This window comes from Oncorhynchus gorbuscha, linkage group LG25 (genome assembly GCF_021184085.1).
Source record: "Oncorhynchus gorbuscha isolate QuinsamMale2020 ecotype Even-year linkage group LG25, OgorEven_v1.0, whole genome shotgun sequence".
NCBI classification, from domain to species: Eukaryota; Metazoa; Chordata; class Actinopteri; order Salmoniformes; family Salmonidae; genus Oncorhynchus; species Oncorhynchus gorbuscha.
Window position 1 is genome coordinate 2,489,422 of NC_060197.1, and position 18,351 is coordinate 2,507,772.

Here is an 18,351-nt window from a genome sequence, read left to right on the forward strand (position 1 = left end):
CGAATTTTGATGCAAGACGATGTCTGTTCACTAAATGATCTGTTTGAATAATGTATTGGAAATAGAGTCATAATTAAAATGCTGAATCAAAGACGAGACAGTTACTTCAATCTAATGAATTCGAGCTTCAATGCCATACAACTCTCCTTCCGTGGCCTCCTCCAACTGCTCTTAATCGCAAGTAAAACTAAATGCATGCTATTCAACCGATCACTACTCTGGACGGCTCTGACTTAGAATACGTGGACAACTACAAATACCTAGGTGTCTGGTTAGACTGTAAACTCTCCTTTCAGACTCACATTATGCATCTACAATCCAAAATTAAATCTAGAATTGGCTTCCTATATCGCAACAAAGCATCCTTCACTCATGCTGCCAAACATACCATCCTACTGATCCTCGACTTCGGTGATGTCATTTACAAAATAGCTTCCAACACTCTACTCAACAAACTGGATGCAGTCTATCACAGTGCCATCCATTTTGTTACCAAAGCCCCATATACTACCCACCATTGCGACCTGTACGCTCTTATTAGTTGGCCCTTACTTCACACTCGTCGCCAAACCCACTGGCTACAGGTTATCTACAAGTCTCTGCTAGGTAAAGCCCCGCCTTATCTCAGCTCACTGGTCACCATAGCAGCACTCACTCGTAGCAAGCGCTCCAGCAGGTATATCTCACTGGTCACCCCCAAAGCCAATTCCTCCTTTTGTCGTCTTTCCTTCCAGTTCTCTGCTGCCAATGACTGGAATGAACTGCAAAAATCTTTGAAGCTGGAGACTCATATCTCCCTCACTAGCTTTAAGCACCAGCTATCAGAGCAGCTCACAGATCACTGCACCTGTACATAGCCCATCTGTAAACAGCCCATCTACCTACCTACCTCATCCCCATACAATATTTATTTATCTTGCTCCTTTGCACCCCAGTATCTCTACTTGCACATCTACCATTCCAGTGTTTAATTTCTATATTGTAATTACTTCACCACCATGGCCTATTTATTGCCTTAACTCCCTTATCTTACCTCATTTGCACTCACTGTATATAGACTTTTTGTTTTCTTTTGTTCTACTGTATTACTGACTATGTTTTGTTTATTCCATGTGTAACTCTGTGTTGTTGAATGTGTCGAATTGCTTTGCTTTATCTTGGCCAGGTCGCAGTTGCAAATGAGAACCTTTATTTAGCCTACCTGGTTCAATAAAGGTGAAAAAAATAAAAGAGAAACATTAATTTAGCGTCACATATCTTCCATTTAAAGTGCTAGCATCTCGCTAACAGGTGTGAACAGGTCTTCCATAGCAGCACCAGTCACCTCAGGGGGGAGAAGAAAGATGAAAGTAGACTCTGGTTGTTGTGTAGGCTACATTCTTTCATGTGTGATAGCCATGAGAATCGATCTAGACTACCTAGGCCGAAAGAGGAACCAAAGGGACTGTGAGGAGATATTGAATTCACACTTTCATTCTTGCTCTATGTATGCTAGGATATCACCACGGCAACCAGTATATCTCCCACTGGCCGTTTTGTCGTCGAGCGATGTGAGGGATAAGAGTTCGATTTGACATTATGGGGCCAATGACAACAAAAAAAACATCTCAATTCAATTCATTTTAAAACCAGGCTGTAACACAGAACATTTTGGGAAAATCAAGGGGTGTGAATACTTTCTGAAGACCCTGTACATGCCTATGGGAATGTGTGTGTGCCCTGAAGATAATATGTGTGGGTTCTGTGTTGTGCATTCCCATTGGTGGTTTAAAGGTTATCAGTGGAGTCTCTTAATGACACTGCTGGGCCCGCCCATGTTCATTAAGCATTCAATTAAACCATCCACTGGCAGTGCCTCAGGGGGAGACAGAGAGCTGCGTGTACCACAACATCATAGAGGAATGTCGAGCCGTCAATGACGGACTGCTTTTCTACCTTAACCTGCCCTGTCCGGCCGTACATTGTTTTGTTCTATACTATTGCATGTGTTTTATACATATCTACCCAAATATATTTGAGTTAGTGCAGTTCGACGACTGTTGTTTTTCTCTTCTTCTTCTCAAAGGACATTCATGTACAGTATTTTTAAATGTTTCCATTATCAAGTACATTTATTATACTATATTTATGTTTAGGTATTTATAGGAAATTTAATTTAATCAAAGTTAATCATTTTGCTAGCTGGGGGCTCTCTCTTCCTTGGTGTTAGCTGGGGGCTATCTCTTCCTTGGTGCTAGCTGGGGGCTCTCTCTTTGCCATGCGTTGGTTAGCCATGCGTTGGTTAGCCATGCGTTGGTTAGCCATGCGTTGGTTAGCCATGCGTTGATTAGCCATGCATTGGTTAGCCATGCGTTGGTTAGCCATGCGTTGGTTAGCCATGCGTTGTTTAGCCATGTGTTGGTTGGCCATGCGTTGGTTGGCCATGCGTTGGTTGGCCATGCATGGCTCTCTCTTCCTTGGTGCAAGCCAGGGGCTCTCTCTTCCTTGGTGCTAGCTGGGGGCTCTCTCTTCCTTGGTGCTAGCTGGGGGCTCTCTTTTCCTTGGTGATAGCTGGGGGCTCTCTCTTCCTTGGTGCGAGATGGGGCCATGCCATGCGTTGGTTGCCATGTTGGTTAGCCATGCGTTGGTTTTGAGCCATGCCTTGGTGCCCTCTATTCTGTTCAGCCATCTAGCATGGTCACCATAGCAGTCAGTCCATAAAGAGACCTCAGAGGAAGATTAGCCATGCGTTGATTAGCCATGCGTTGGTTAGCCATTGGTTAGCCATGCGGGAAGCGCAGCTTGACAAAACAAGCGTTTCTTTAGAGATGAACGTTGAATCCTTTACTGGTTAGCGTCTCTCTTCCTTGGTGCTATGCTGGGGGCCATCTTTCCTTAGCCATGCGTTGATTAGCTCTCTTCCTTGGTGCTAGCGTTGCCTGATGGTTTGAGATTGTGAAGGGGTTGGAATGTCCTCTGTGGAAAAGTTCCATTCCTTGGTACTCTACTGAACTGCCCTCTTTCTGTTTCAACTGTCAGAGGCTCTAGACTAACTGAGTCACCTTCCTTGGTGCAGCTCAGTCCATAAAGAGACCTCAGAGGAAGCTTACTGGGGACAAAAGAGAGGTGCTAGCTGGGGGTCCTCTTTTGTTCCTCAATGCTATGCTGGGAGGAAAGATAGAGGGTGCTAGCTGGCCATTAGGCTCTCTCTTCCTGGTGACTCAACGCTGTTTCCACACCATTTGCTAGCTGGGGCACAATTTCCTTGTGATGACATTGAATCAATTGGTGCTAACTGATTGGGTGCTAGCTTCACTTCCTTGGTGCTCAACGTAAGGGAACTTCTCTCTTCCTTGGTGCTTTTCACCTAACTCTTCTTCCTAAATCCAATGGTGCTATGGTGAATTCTTCCTTGGTGATTTTTCCATGGTGCTAGCTGGACAACTCTTCCTTGTACATCAAAATGAGGCGTTGAAATGAGGGCAGACAGGGGGTCAGTTAGGTGCTAGCTGGGGGGATGAATTCTTCCTTGGTGCAGCCCCAAATACTACACTCTCTGCTGCTAGCCAATCAGAACCCTCTTCCTTGGTGCAAAATCATGGGGAGCAGAAAACGGGTGCTGCTGGGCGCAGGTGCTAAACTGGCGGCTTTCTTCCTTGGTGCTTGCGGTGATCAAAAAGGGTTGGTGCTAGTTTAATAAAACTCTTCCTTGGTGCTCAGCTGGGAGATAACAGCTCTGCTCTATTACCTTGGTGCTAACTGGGGGTCTCTCTTCCTTGGTGCTAGCTGGGGGCTCTCTCTTCCTTGGTGCTAGCTGGGGGCTCTCTCTTCCTTGGTGCTAGCTGGGGGCTCTCTTTCCTTGGTGCTAGCTGGGGGCTCTCTCTTCCTTGGTGCTAGCTGGGGCTCTCTCTTCCTTGGTGCTAGCTGGGGGCTCTTTGGTGCTTGGGGCTCTCTTCCTTGGTGCTAGCTGGTGCTAGGCTCTCTCTTCCTTGGTGCTAGCTGGGGGGGGTCTCTCTTCCTTGTTGCTAGCTGGGGGCTCTCACTTCCTTGGTGCTAGCTAGGGGCTCTCTCTTCCTTGGTGCTAGCTGGGGGCTCTCTCTTCCTTGGTGCTAGCTGGGGGCTCTCTCTTCCTTGGTGCTAGCTGGAGGGTCTCTCTTCCTTGGTGCTAGCTGGAGGGTCTCTCTTCCTTGGTGCTAGCTGGAGGCTCTCACTTCCTTGGTGCTAGCTGGGGGCTCTCTCTTCCTTGGTGCTAGCTGGGGGCTCTCTCTTCCTTGGTGCTAGCTGGGGGCTCTCTCTTCCTTGGTGCTAGCTGGGGTGGGGGTCTCTCTTCCTTGGTGCTAGCTGGGGTGGGGGTCTCTCTTCCTTGGTGCTAGCTGGGGGCTCTCTCTTCCTTGGTGCTAGCTGGGGGCTGGGGGCTCTCTCTTCCTTGGTGCTAGCTAGGGGCTCTCTCTTCCTTGGTGCTAGCTGGGGGCTCTCTCTTCCTTGGTGCTAGCTGGGGGCTCTCTCTTCCTTGGTGCTAGCTGGGGCTCTCTCTTCCTTGGTGCTAGCTGGGGTGGGGGTCTCTCTTCCTTGGTGCTAGCTGGGGGCTCTCTCTTCCTTGGTGCTAGCTGGGGGCTCTCTCTTCCTTGGTGCTAGCTGGGGGCTCTCTCTTCCTTGGTGCTAGCTGGGGGTCTCTCTTCCTTGGTGCTAGCTGTAGGCTCTCTCTTCCTTGGTGCTTGCTGGATGGCTCTCTCTCCTCTTCCTTGGTGCTAGCTGGGGCTCTCTCTTCCTTGGTGCTAGCTGGGGCTCTCTCTTCCTTGGTGCTTGCCGGATGGCTCTCTCTTCCTTGGTGCTAGCTGGGGCTCTCTCTTCCTTGGTGCTAGCTGGGGGCTCTCTCTTCCTTGGTGCTAGCTGGGGGCTCTCTCTTCCTTGGTGCTAGCTGGGGCTGGGTGGGGGTCTCTCTTCCTTGGTGCTAGCTGGGGTGGGGGTCTCTCTTCCTTGGTGCTAGCTGGGGGCTCTCTTCCTTGGTGCTAGCTGGGGGCTCTCTCTTCCTTGGTGCTAGCTAGGGGCTCTCTCTTCCTTGGTGCTAGCTGGGGGCTCTCTCTTCCTTGGTGCTAGCTGGGGGCTCTCTCTTCCTTGGTGCTAGCTGGGGGCTCTCTCTTCCTTGGTGCTAGCTGGAGGCTCTCTCTTCCTTGGTGCTAGCTGGGGGCTCTCTCTTCCTTGGTGCTAGCTGGGGGCTCTCTCTTCCTTGGTGCTAGCTGGGGGCTCTCTCTTCCTTGGTGCTAGCTGGGGTGGGGGTCTCTCTTCCTTGGTGCTAGCTGGGGTGGGGGTCTCTCTTCCTTGGTGCTAGCTGGGGGCTCTCTTCCTTGGTGCTAGCTGGGGGCTCTCTCTTCCTTGGTGCTAGCTAGGGGCTCTCTCTTCCTTGGTGCTAGCTGGGGGCTCTCTCTTCCTTGGTGCTAGCTGGGGGCTCTCTCTTCCTTGGTGCTAGCTGGGGGCTCTCTCTTCCTTGGTGCTAGCTGGGGTGGGGGTCTCTCTTCCTTGGTGCTAGCTGGGGGCTCTCTCTTCCTTGGTGCTAGCTGGGGGCTCTCTCTTCCTTGGTGCTAGCTGGGGGCTCTCTCTTCCTTGGTGCTAGCTGGGGGGTCTCTCTTCCTTGGTGCTAGCTGTAGGCTCTCTCTTCCTTGGTGCTTGCCGGATGGCTCTCTCTCTTCCTTGGTGCTAGTTGGGGGCTCTCTCTTCCTTGGTGCTAGCTGGGGGCTCTCTCTTCCTTGGTGCTTGCCGGATGGCTCTCTCTTCCTTGGTGCTAGCTGGGGGCTCTCTCTTCCTTGGTGCTAGCTGGGGGCTCTCTCTTCCTTGGTGCTAGCTGGGGGCTCTCTCTTCCTTGGTGCTAGCTGGGGGCTCTCTCTTCCTTGGTGCTAGCTGGGGGCTCTCTCTTCCTTGGTGCTCACTCACATCCGATACGGATGTACATCAGATACGCCCCCATTGGAGAAAGCCAATAGCGTCAGTCTTGGTCAGATTTTCATTCTGCTTATGTTCTTGTCTGTTGTGTGTGATGATGTCATCTTGTAAAGCGTACCTTGAATTGACTGCCTCATTCAAAGGAGGTGTACAATGTGTGATTTTCTACACGTAGCCACACAGCAGCCAGAGGTAGAGTGCGGTGACAATTGGAGGGGCAGTCATATAATTGAATATAAGTGAGGACAATCAAAGTCCCATAAAATACTGGTCTATTCCGGTCTGTTCAGAACATGGTGTACAGGCCAAGATGTAGGAGTCACTCACCTACATGCACGAACACACATACTCGTTGGTACAAATACACACACGCACAGAGGATAAAAGAGCCACAAGGGACCAAAAGGATTGATGGTGTGTGTCCAGGATTAATGGTGGTCTTTGGAGTCCCTGCTGCCCCTGTGACTGTCCTGTTTCGCTGCATGTACAACTGGGTAACCTGTATGAGTGCGAGGTGTGAAATGGAAATGTGTTTTTGGCATATCCCAACTCCCCCCTGAGACACCCTCGGAGAGTGGGGCCATGGCCATTTGTGTCTGTGCTTGTGTGTGTGTGTGTGTGGGGGGGGGGGGGTCGTGAAATTGCACACAGATTTGTAAAAGTGCATTCTCTTTGAATCAATCAAGCCCACTGAAATAAAGACGTCCTTGAGACAAGGAGGTGGTAGGGCTTGTTTCTGGATGGGGCCATAGGCTTTCACTTATTCAATGATGCCTGATTAACTCAAGGAAGGGCGTAAGAACGGATGGAAGGGCATAAGGATTGAAGGAAGGAATCTTTAAGAAAGGAGGAGGGGCAGTTGTAGGTGTTCTAAAATAAGACAGCAATCAACCATGCCACTGTAGACTTCATAGTTACATTACAGCACTTCCTGTGCACACAGTTGATTTACATCCTGTTTACCTGACATTGTGGTGAAAAAAAGAGAAGTAAATGAGGTTTAAGACCACTGCTGTACAGTATGTTACTGTTGTCCTTCTGTCAAAAGAAAACAAATCCAGGCTTACACAGGAAAGTGCGCACACACACACTAAGGCTGCTGCAGACACCTGCTGCTGGAATGGTACTGCAGTGTTGATATGCCAGAGGGAACATCTCTGCCTGCCACAGCAAAACGTTACATAAAGGTTCTTCTGAAACATCCACTCTACCACCTACAGATGCTAATGCTACTCCAGCTATAAATAACCAGCTTTCTGCCACCAACCCACGCAGGTGGCTTACACCTACCCTGTAGCTCAGGGGACGTTGCGTAAATGTTTGGTCAGTGTTGATCCAGCGTTGAGCCGCTGTTTGGCTAGCACAGGAGAGCTTTTGAAAAATGAGGGAGGGATGAGGCAGGAAGGTAGGAAGGAGACCTTTCATGGTTGGGCGTAAAAATGTATTTACCTCAATCTTACTCTGGTTTTCACTTTCCCCCTTCTGCTATAGTTTGTATCTCTTTTTCTCACCATGTCTCTCCTCATACTCCCTCTTTTTTCATTCTCTTTCACTCATTCCCTCTCTCCTCTTCAATAATGCCCCCCCCCCCCTCTCTCGCTCCCCCGATCTCTCTCCACTTGATGTATCCAGCTGTAAATGTATAAGCCTCATGTGCTTGCTGTTGCCACGGCAACAACACAAGGGACCTTATACAGCTAATAAGTAGAGAGCAGGAGGGGAGAGGAGGAACATTTAAAAAAGAGTGCATAAAAAAAGAGAAGGAAAATGGGTGCAAATCTATTCCTGGAGTTGGACCTGGGGGCTGTTGACGGATAGAGGGATGCCGGCGAAAGAGAGAGAGGCAGAGAGCGAGATGTTGTTTCTCTGGTGGCGCGTTGTGATGTAGCAGATTTGATGTGCCAGCCATGTTTGCTGGTGTCTGTTGAATAGTGGAAATGGAGTGTGTGCGTGTGTGTGTGTGTGACTGTATCTGTGGTAATAAAAGGTTGCTTATATTTGTCCTGCTTAAAGCTGCAATATGTCACTTTTTGGGCAACCCGATCAAATTCACATAGAAATGTTAGTTATAGATCTGTCATTCTCATTGAATGGGGCGGCAGGTAGCCTAGTGGTCAGAGTGTTGGGCAAGTAACCGAAAGGTTGCTAGATCGAATCCCCCGATCTGACAAGGATCTGACAAGGTAAACATCTGTTGTTCTGCTCCTGAACAAGGCAGTTAACCCACTGTTCCCCAGTAGGCCGCCATTGTAAATAAGAATTTGACTTGCCTCGTTAAATAAAGGTAAAAAAAAAAAATTGAAAGCAAGTCTAAAATCTGTTCTATTTCTATGCTTCCCATTCATACGTTTTCATTTTGCGTCTTTTACTTTCGGTTTTGTACACCCGCTACAAACAAACTGAAAATACAATATTTTTGGTTATCAAAAAGATATTTCACAGTGGTTTATATGATACAATGATTCTCTGCACCCTCTCAGAATTGCTTGTTTTGTCACATAAACTGGAATTAGGTGAACTATTGGAATTTTTGTAACCAGGAAATGGACGGAGCCATTTCTGTATATTGCACCTTAACTGCATGTACAACTGGGTAACCTGTACGACTGCGGGGTGTGAAATGGAAATGTCCCCTGAGACACCATGGGAAAGTGGGGTCACAGCCAGGGATGTGCAGCTAGCCTCTGATCTGCTTCTTCATAAATAACCAAATGAGACATGATACACACACACGCCTGATAATCACCTCTGTTTCACATACAAAAAGATAAACACATACACACACTTGATCATGGTCTCTCTCTGAATACAACTATGGAGAAAGAGAAGGACATACTGTTCTCCTCTCTTCTACTCTCTCCTCTAGTCACCTCTCCTTATCTCTCCCCCTGTCTCCTCTCTGTTGAGATGTGGGTGGGTGACAGCCACGTAACCTGGTAATCATCACTGCGACACACAGGAAATAAACAGTAAAGTCACACACACAGACTAGACGCCTTTGCCCACGGCCGGGGGGAAGGAGGGTGTTAGGTGTCTGTGTGTGTGTGTTGTAAGACTTACAGTAGGTCCTTAGAAGTGGGAGTGTCTTGGTTCTATTGATAACTAATTACTACACTTGAGGACGGTCGATTAAACTCAGGTGAGGTTAGCTTATTACATGAGCTCATACTGTGCCACGGCATTGTTGAATACTTGTTTCTGATTGGCTTGAAGGGCATTCTAGAGTGTGCATTATTTCCCTATAACGCACAGTATACAGTCTTTGCACAGTAGAATTCAATGGCTATAAATCATTCTTACATGTTCTATGTTTGAGCTGCATTTGAAAGCAACATCACACATACATACATAAAATGCGGAGGAAGGTGAAATAAAGACTAGAAAATTGTGTCCAGATGGAAACTTCCAGATCCACTACACGCAAAGGGAATAGGAAGGAAGAAGGTGGATAAAAATTCCCAAAAAGAGTGAAAATCTCTAGGGAAAAGACTATTTCATAGGGGCTAATTTGTTGTTTCCAGTATTTGTCCAATTAAAAGCTACAACAGCTATATAACTGGAGCTGACATGATCCCTCATTCTCTACAAGTCGTGCTATGTCCAAAATCTGTCCCTGGGTACCTGTGGGGGGGCAGTCGTCGTTGGAGCCAGGTGAGTCCTGGTTGGGGCTGACTGGCGGGCTGGCAGGGGGGCTGGTGCTGAAGCTGGCGTAGCCCAGGGACGAGCTCACCTCGGAGGGATCACAGCTGTGGTTGACTGGCCTCTGGTTCTGGACATCCAGGGAGGAGGAGAGGGAGGTCCGCTGTTTGGGCTGGACGGAGAGATGGAGACCGCAAGAGAGGAGAACAAAGGCAATGTTAGCAGATGTGGCTAAGTATTGTGATTGTGTGTGTAACTTTTGCCACATAAGAATTCAGTACCGTGCTGCGATTCACTGGTGTGATGCTGAGAATTCCAATATGTTTTTTTGTTCAATATAGAGGGACATGTGAAAATACCCCGTGAGCTGTGCACTGGAGGAGCAGGACTCTTGGAAAAGAACACAGGAATTATTATGTGAGGATTATCTCAACTTCCTCTCACATCAGCACACAAGTCCAGGTCTCATGACACACTCATTAGCCTGTGTGTGTGTGTGTGTGTGTGTGTGTGTGTGTGTGTGTGTGTGTGTGTGTGTGTGTGTGTGTGTGTGTGTGTGTGTGTGTGTGTGTGTGTGTGTGTGTGTGTGTGTGTGTGTGTGTGTGTGTGTGTGTGTGTGTACGCGTTCTAGTTATATTTCAAGGAGTGTTTGCATGACTTCACGATAACTGTACCACACACACACACACACACACACACACACACACACACACACACACACACACACACACACACACACACACACACACACACACACACACACACACACACACACACACACACACACACACACACACTTGAAATTCCAGAGACGGAAAACAATTGTAGTGAGAGAGTGAAAGCTGTAATGCAGACATAGATACAGACGCTTTACACAACTCACCATTTACAGCCAGCAGAATAACTACTGCTGCTCTAGATTACTGTTCACACTCACATCGTATACACAAAACGCAGGCCAGTGTGTCTGCAAGAACTCAAGGTTTCCGTACTGAGAGTAAGAGGAAGGGGTCGATTTGGCAGGTGGTTAAGACAACGCCACATCAGGGGACTAAAAGTTCTGGGACAGTGACACATAGACAAAGCGACAGGTAGAGGTTGACGGGGAGCGACAAAGACAGCGATGGATGTCTTCCAAAGACATCCCTTTCTACCAGTGGACAGTGGGCCAAAGGGGAACACAACAGAAGCATCACTATCCTATCGAGAGTTAGGTTGCAATACATCAACGAGAAGTGATCAGAGTGACAGGCGGCGTACAGGGCCAATGGGGAATGAGATAGTTTCACTTGAGGCCAATAGGGAATAGTCAGAGTACGGTGAGAGGGCAGTGTCAGGTAGCATGGTAATCCATAGGCAGATGCTGACAGAATGTACAGTGCCATGAAAAAGTATTTGCCACCTTTCTGATTTTCTCTATTGCTGCATATTTTCGATACTGAATGGTATCTGATCTTCAACTAAAACATATTATTAGATAAAGGGAACCTGACTTTACACAAAAAAAAACATGTCACCCAAAAAGTACCCGGAAGCACTTGGATGATCATCAATACTCTTGGAAGAATGTTCCCTCATACCAACGGTCAAGCATGGTGGTGGTATGGTGATGATTTGGGGATGCTTTGCTGCCTCTGGACCTAGATAACTTGCTTTAAAAACAAACATTCAGAAGGAACCATTTGAATTCCGCTGTGTCCATCCCAGAGAACAAGACTTCTAATAGGAGAATGTCAGGACATCTGTCTTTCATGTTGTTTGTAACTTCTTTAACTTATTTTGCTCATGTCTTATGACCAAAAATAACTTCTGGACATCAGAACTGGGATTACTCACCATGAACTGGAAGAAGCTTTTTCCTTTAACGAGTACGACGAGAAAGAAATACTGCTCTCCCGGGAAAAGGCCCAGATCCCCGTCATTTGCGTGAAGAAAAGACGGAGGAAAATAGGATGCAGATCAGGCTGCCTTTGAGAATCCGTAGGCGAGCGAGTAAACTCCCACTGCCATCAATTCTACTTGCTAACATGGAAAATAAAATAATGATCTACGATTACAATTATCTTGTAATATATTATGTTACACCGAGTCGTGGCTGAACAACGACACGGATAATATAGAGCTGGATGGATTTTCAATGCGCTGACAGAACAGAGAAGCTACATCTGGTAAGACGAGGGGTGGGGGTGTGTCTCTTTTTGTCAATATTAGCTGGTGCGCAATGTAAAATATTAAAGAAGTCTCGAGGTATTGCTCGCCTGAGGTAGAGTACCTTATGATAAGCTGTAGACCACAATATCTACTAAGAGAGTTCTCATCTATATTATTCGTAGCCGTCTATTTACCACCACAGACCAATACCGCACTCAACCAACTCTATAAGGTCATAAACAAACAAGAAAATGCTCACCCAGAAGCGGTGCTCCTAGTGGCCGGAGACTTTAAAGCAGGCAAATCAACAGCATCTCACATCAACAGCATCTTCCCGGATACCCTAGACCCACTCCAATTCCCATACCGCCCCAACAGATTCACAGATGACGAAACACCTCCCTCTGCAACTGGATCCTGGACTTCCTGATCGTAGACTACAGGAAAAGGTGGACCTAACAGGCCTCCATTAACATCAACGGGGCTGTAGTGGAGCGGGTCGGGAGTTTCAAGTTTCTACAGCTTCTACCCCCAAGCCATAAGACTGCTGAACAACTTATCAAATGGCCACCAGACTATTACATTGACCCCCCCCCCATTTGTTTTGTACACTGCTGCTACTCACTGTTTATTATCTATGCATAGTCACTTCACCCCTACTTAAATGTACAAATGACCTCCAACTTGATCTATCCCCGCACACCGGCTCGGTACCGGTACCCCCTGTATATAATTTTTTACTTTTGTGTATTTGATCAATATTTTCTTAACTCTTCTTGAACTGAACTGTTGGTTAAGGGCTTGTAAGTAAGCATTTCACAGGAAGGTGTACATGTGACAAATAAAGTTTGATTTTATTTGAGCAGTTCATGCTTAAAAACCCACAAATGTCGCTGAGTTACAGCAGCTCTGCATGGAAGAGTGGGCCATTAAATTCCTCCACAGTGACGTGAGAGACTGATCAACAACTACTGTGGTGGAGAATGGTCACACTACAGGAAGCGTTTGGTTTCATTGCAGCTAACTGGCACAACCCGTTACTGAGTGTAAGGGGCAATTACTTTTTCACACAGGGGAATTGGGTGTTGCATAACTTTGTTAAGGAAATTAATAGGCAGTTGTGTTATTTGTTCACTCAGGTTCTCTTGATCTAATATTAGGTTTTGGTTGAAGATCAGATTTAAAAAAATATGCAAAAGTAGAGTAAATTAGAAAGGGGGCAAATACTTTTTCACGGCACTGTATATTTGACATATTTCTGGTATTTGTACCAGTATATGACATACTGTATGTCCCCCAAGACACGCCCATGAAGATTGAAGGTCTGGAGATTCACCAGCTGTTGAGCAGGCGTCAGGTCTGCCACATATTTTGAATAAGTGAACACAACATAGGAGTACATAGGAGCACAAAGTAGGTGAATGTGTGTCTCTCTCCTTGTGTATATGTAATCCTCATCATAATGACTGTATTCATCAACATTCATCCTCACATTATATATTTTTCTTCTCATCTCCCCCTGTGATGCTACACTTCTCTCCTCTTCCTCTGTGATGCTACACTTCTCTCCTCTTCCTCGGTGATGCTACACTTCTCTCATCTCCCTCTGTGATGCTACACTTCTCTTATCTCCCTCTGTGATGCTACACTTCTCTCCTCTTCCTCTGTGATGCTACACTTCTCTCCTCTTCCTCTGTGATGCTACACTTCTCTCCTCTTCCTCGGTGATGCTACACTTCTCTCGTCTCCCTCTGTGATGCTACACTTCTCTCCTCTTCCTCTGTGATGCTACACTTCTCTCATCTTCCTCTGTGATGCTACACTTCTCTCATCTCCCTCTGTGATGCTACACTTCTCTCATCTCCCTCTGTGATGCTACACTTCTCTCATCTCCCTCTGTGATGCTACACTTCTCTCATCTCCCTCTGTGATGCTACACTTCTCTCATCTCCCTCTGTGATGCTACACTTCTCTCCTCTTCCTCTGTGATGCTACACTTCTCTCATCTCCCTCTGTGATGCTACACTTCTCTCCTCTTCCTCTGTAATGCTACACTTCTCTCATCTTCCTCTGTGATGCTACACTTCTCTCCTCTCCCCCTGTGATGCTACACTTCTCTCATCTCCCTCTGTGATGCTACACTTCTCTCATCTCCCTCTGTGATGCTACACTTCTCTCCTCTTCCTCTGTGATGCTACACTTCTCTCATCTCCCTCTGTGATGCTACACTTCTCTCCTCTTCCTCTGTGATGCTACACTTCTCTCATCTCCCTCTGTGATGCTACACTTCTCTCATCTCCCTCTGTGATGCTACACTTCTCTCCTCTTCCTCTGTGATGCTACACTTCTCTCCTCTTCCTCTGTGATGCTACACTTCTCTCCTCTCCCTTGGTGATGCTACACTCCTCTCCCTCTTTCTTTCCCCCTTCTCTTCCTCTCCCCCTCCCTTTCCATCCGCCCTTCCTCCCTCCCTCCTGGGTCATTAAGACCTCAGACACACCTCTCCAGGGTCTCAGTCTTCATAATGCAATAAATAATAAACACTCCACGCCTGTTCAGAGCACACACACACACACACTCGCACACACAATCACGGAGAAACACACACTCTAATTCAGTTCGATTGTAAAGTTACTGTTCCACATGGAATACCAGGTTTCAGATCAAGGAACATGAGAAAGAGGAGGAGTAGGAGCAACACTCACTCTTCTATTATTTATCTCCCCCCACCTGACACAAACGACTCATTTAGTTGTGTATTGGTGTGTGTGTGCTTGCTTGCATGTGTTAATGTCATGCTCATTAGGCAAAGCCCCTTTTTCACAATGGAGTGAGGTGTATATGCATGTGTGTGTGAGAGACAGAGAGAGAAACTGAGATTTGAGAGAACAGAGCAAACTAGAAGGCTACTTGGCCCTAAACAGAGAGTACACAGTGGCAGAATACCTGACCACTATGACTGTACTATGTACAGACTCAGTGAGGATAGCCTTGTTATTGAGAAAGGCCGCCGTAGGCAGAGCTGGCTCTCAAGAGAAGACAGGCTATGTGCACACTGCCCACAAAATGAGGTGGAAACTGAGCTGCACTTCCTAACCTCCTACCAAATGTATGACCATATTAGAGAGACATATTTCCCTCAGATTACACAGACCCACAAAGAATTTGAAAACAAATCCAATTTTGATAAACTTCCATATCTATTGGGTGAAATACCACAGTGTTCCATCACAGCAGCAAGATTTGTGACCTGTTGGCACAAGAAGAATAAACACAATTGTAAATACAACCCATATTAAACTTGATTTATTTTCTCTTTTCTACTTTAACTATTTGCACATCGCTACAAAACGGTATTATAGACATAACATTTGAAATGTCTATTATTTTGGAACTTGTATGAGTGTAATATTTACTGTTAACTTTTCATTGTTTATTTCACTTTTTGTTGATCCATTTCTCTTGCTTTGGCAATGTAAACATATGTTTCCCATGCCAATAAAGCCCCTTGAATTGAATTGAGAGTGAGAGAGAGAGTGTATATGTGCATGTGAGAGAGAGTGAGAGATTGTGTATTAGTATGTGTGTGTGTGAGTGAGTGTGTATGCGCACGTGTGTACAGTGTGTCATGCTTTTAATGGCATGCCCAATGGTGAAACCCATTATTTCCAGCAGACGCCAGGTGTGAGTGAGGAATTGTGTGTTAATGTATGGATAGTCATTATTCTAATTGGACCTAGTGCAGGTTGGGAGATTCCAGGGTAAATTGATGGAGCTGGAAGTGTGTGTGTGTGTGTGTGTGTGTGTGTGTGTGTGTGTGTGTGTGTGTGTGTGTGTGTGTGTGTGTGTGTGTGTGTGTGTGTGTGTGTGTGTGTGTGTGTGTGTGTGTGTGTGTGTGTGTGTGTGTGTGTGTGTGTGTGTGTGTGTGTGTGTGTGTGTGTGTGTGTGTGTAGCCTCTCTGGGAACAAGGGAGGGAGTGGAAAGACATAATCTACACTAATGAATGGAAAACGGCACATGGGAGATAAAATAATATTTTGATGGCATGTTCATTATTGCCATTTGCACACACTTCATTTTGTAACGTTGTATCAGGGGAAGGAAACATCATTATTCAAATGAGTCTAATGATTATATGTCCTGTCAGTATATTTCAATAATTAAGTACAGATTTGTTTTAAATCATTGTAAAGGAGGAAAATTCACTTGAGTTTCGTTTGAGTTAATTCGCTTTAATAAAGTGTATTTCTAAATAACCTTTCCTCTCGGCGTGCTTAAAGTCATTTAGTTTCCAAATCCAAAGGGGTTGCCTTAGCAACACAGCCACACAAAGCAGGAAATGACACAGCAAAAGGCCGTAACATAACATTACAATATACAGTGCCTTCAGAAAGTATTCACACCCCTTCACTTATTCCACATTTTGTTGTGTTACGGCCTGAATTTAAATTGATTACATACTGTATTACATTTTTCTCATCCATCTACACACAATACCACATAATGACAAAGTGTAAACATGTTTTTTGATATTTTAGCAAATGTATTGAAAATGGAATACATAAATATCTGATTTACATAAGTACTCAAACCCGAGTCAATACTTTGTAGAAGCACTATATCTCAGACTGGCCAATAAAAATAAAATATTAAGATGGGCAAAAGAACACAGACACTGGACAGAGGAACTCTCCCTAGGAGGCCAGCTTCCCGGAGTCGCCTCTTCACTGTTGACGTTGAGACTGGTGTTTTGCGGGTACTATTTAATGAAGCTGCCATTTGCGGACTTGTTAGGCATCTGTTCATTTAATTTCTCAGACGAATTTCAGAAGACATATCTTTGTTTCTGGACATTTTGAGCCTGTAAACGAACCCACAAATGCTGATGCTCCAAATACTCAACTAGTTTAAAGAAGGCCAGTTTTATTGCTTCTTTAATCAGAACAACAGTTTTCAGCTGTGCTATCATAATTGCAAAAGGGTTTTCTAATGATGAATTAGCTTTTCAAAATTATAAACTAGGATTTGCTAAAACAACGTGCCATTGGAACACAGGAGTGATTGTTTGCTGATAATGGGCCTCTATACGCCTATGTAGATTTAAAAAATCTGCTGTTTCCAGTTACAACAAGTCATTTACAACATTATCAATGTCTACACTGTATTTCTATTCAATTTGATGTTATTTTAATGGACAAAAAATAGCTTTTCTTTCAAAAACAAGGCCATTTCTAAGTGACCCCAAACTGTTGAACGGTAGTGTAACTCCACCTTGACATTATGAGCTATTATGTGTACCGGTAGGCCCGTGACAAAACAATCTCCATTTAATCAAGACAACAAAATGGAGAAAAAGTCAAGGGGTATTAATACTTTCTTAAGGCACAAAAGACACACACACACACACACACACACACACACACACACACACACACACACACACACACACACACACACACACACACACACACACACACACACACACACACACACACACACACACACACACACACACACACACACACACACACACAAAATTGCATTTATTATCTGGGCCTCAACAGGACACACATAATCAGGGGCATCGGGAATCACTCACAACTCACAGCACTCTGACAGGATAAGTCAGCTGTCATTGAGCCATGTCTGTACCAATCAGATATGAAGGGGGATATGCAAAGTGAATTATTGAACAGCGGAGGAGAGAGAGTGTGGTGGACTTAGTGTTGGTTAGCATTAGCCTGGGAAAGTGTCAGTGAGTGGTTAAGGTAACGTTGGTTAGCACCTTTGCCTGGACCAGTCTGTGAGTGTTGGAGTTAGCATTCGTTAGCACTTTAGCCTGGACCAGTGTCTGTGAGTGGTGGACTTAGTGTTGGTTAGCATTAGCCTGGGAAAGTGTCAGTGAGTGGTTAAGGTAACGTTGGTTAGCACCTTTGTCTGGACCAGTCTGTGAGTGTTGGAGTTAGCATTCGTTAGCCTGGACCAGTGTCTGTGAGTGGTGGACTTAGTGTTGGTTAGCATTAGCCTGGGAAAGTGTCAGTGAGTGGTTAAGGTAACGTTGGTTAGCACCTTTGCCTGGACCAGTCTGTGAGTGTTGGAGTTAGCATTCGTTAGCCTGGACCAGTGTCTGTGAGTGGTGGACTTAGTGTTGGTTAGCATTAGCCTGGGAAAGTGTCAGTGAGTGGTTAAGGTAACGTTGTTTAGCACCTTAGCCTGGACCAGTCTGTGAGTGTTGGAGTTAGCATTCGTTAGCCTGGACCAGTGTCTGTGAGTGGTGGAGTTAGCGTTCGTTAGCATTAGCCTGGGAAAGTGTCAGTGAGTGGTTAAGGTAACGTTGGTTAGCACCTTAGCCTGGACCAGTCTGTGAGTGTTGAAGTTAGCATTCGTTAGCACTTTAGCCTGGACCAGTGTCTGTGAGTGGTGGAGTTAGCGTTGGTTAGCGTGTTAGCCTGGACCAGTCTGAGCATTGGAGTTAGCATTCGCTAACGCCTGGACCAGTCTCTGTTTGCTTTGGAGTAAGCATACATTTGGTTAACGTTAGCCTGGATCTGTTTCAGCAGCGGTGTACAGTCTCAACGCCCTAGGGCCTTTGCCACCCTAATGGGTGTGAAATCAAAACCTTAATCAGTCAGACTCCCCACCCGC

The 18,351-nt window shown here is 46.0% G+C and overlaps 1 protein-coding gene across 1 annotated transcript in view; it reads right to left on the reverse strand.

Moving 5' to 3' along the window:
* Positions 1-18,351, reverse strand: part of LOC124013588 (ankyrin repeat and sterile alpha motif domain-containing protein 1B-like) — a 474,760-nt gene that overhangs the window by 137,041 nt on the left and 319,368 nt on the right. Inside the window, 1 exon segment of the mRNA XM_046327903.1 lies at positions 9,538-9,727. Within this exon segment, the coding sequence (XP_046183859.1) occupies positions 9,538-9,727 (190 nt within the window).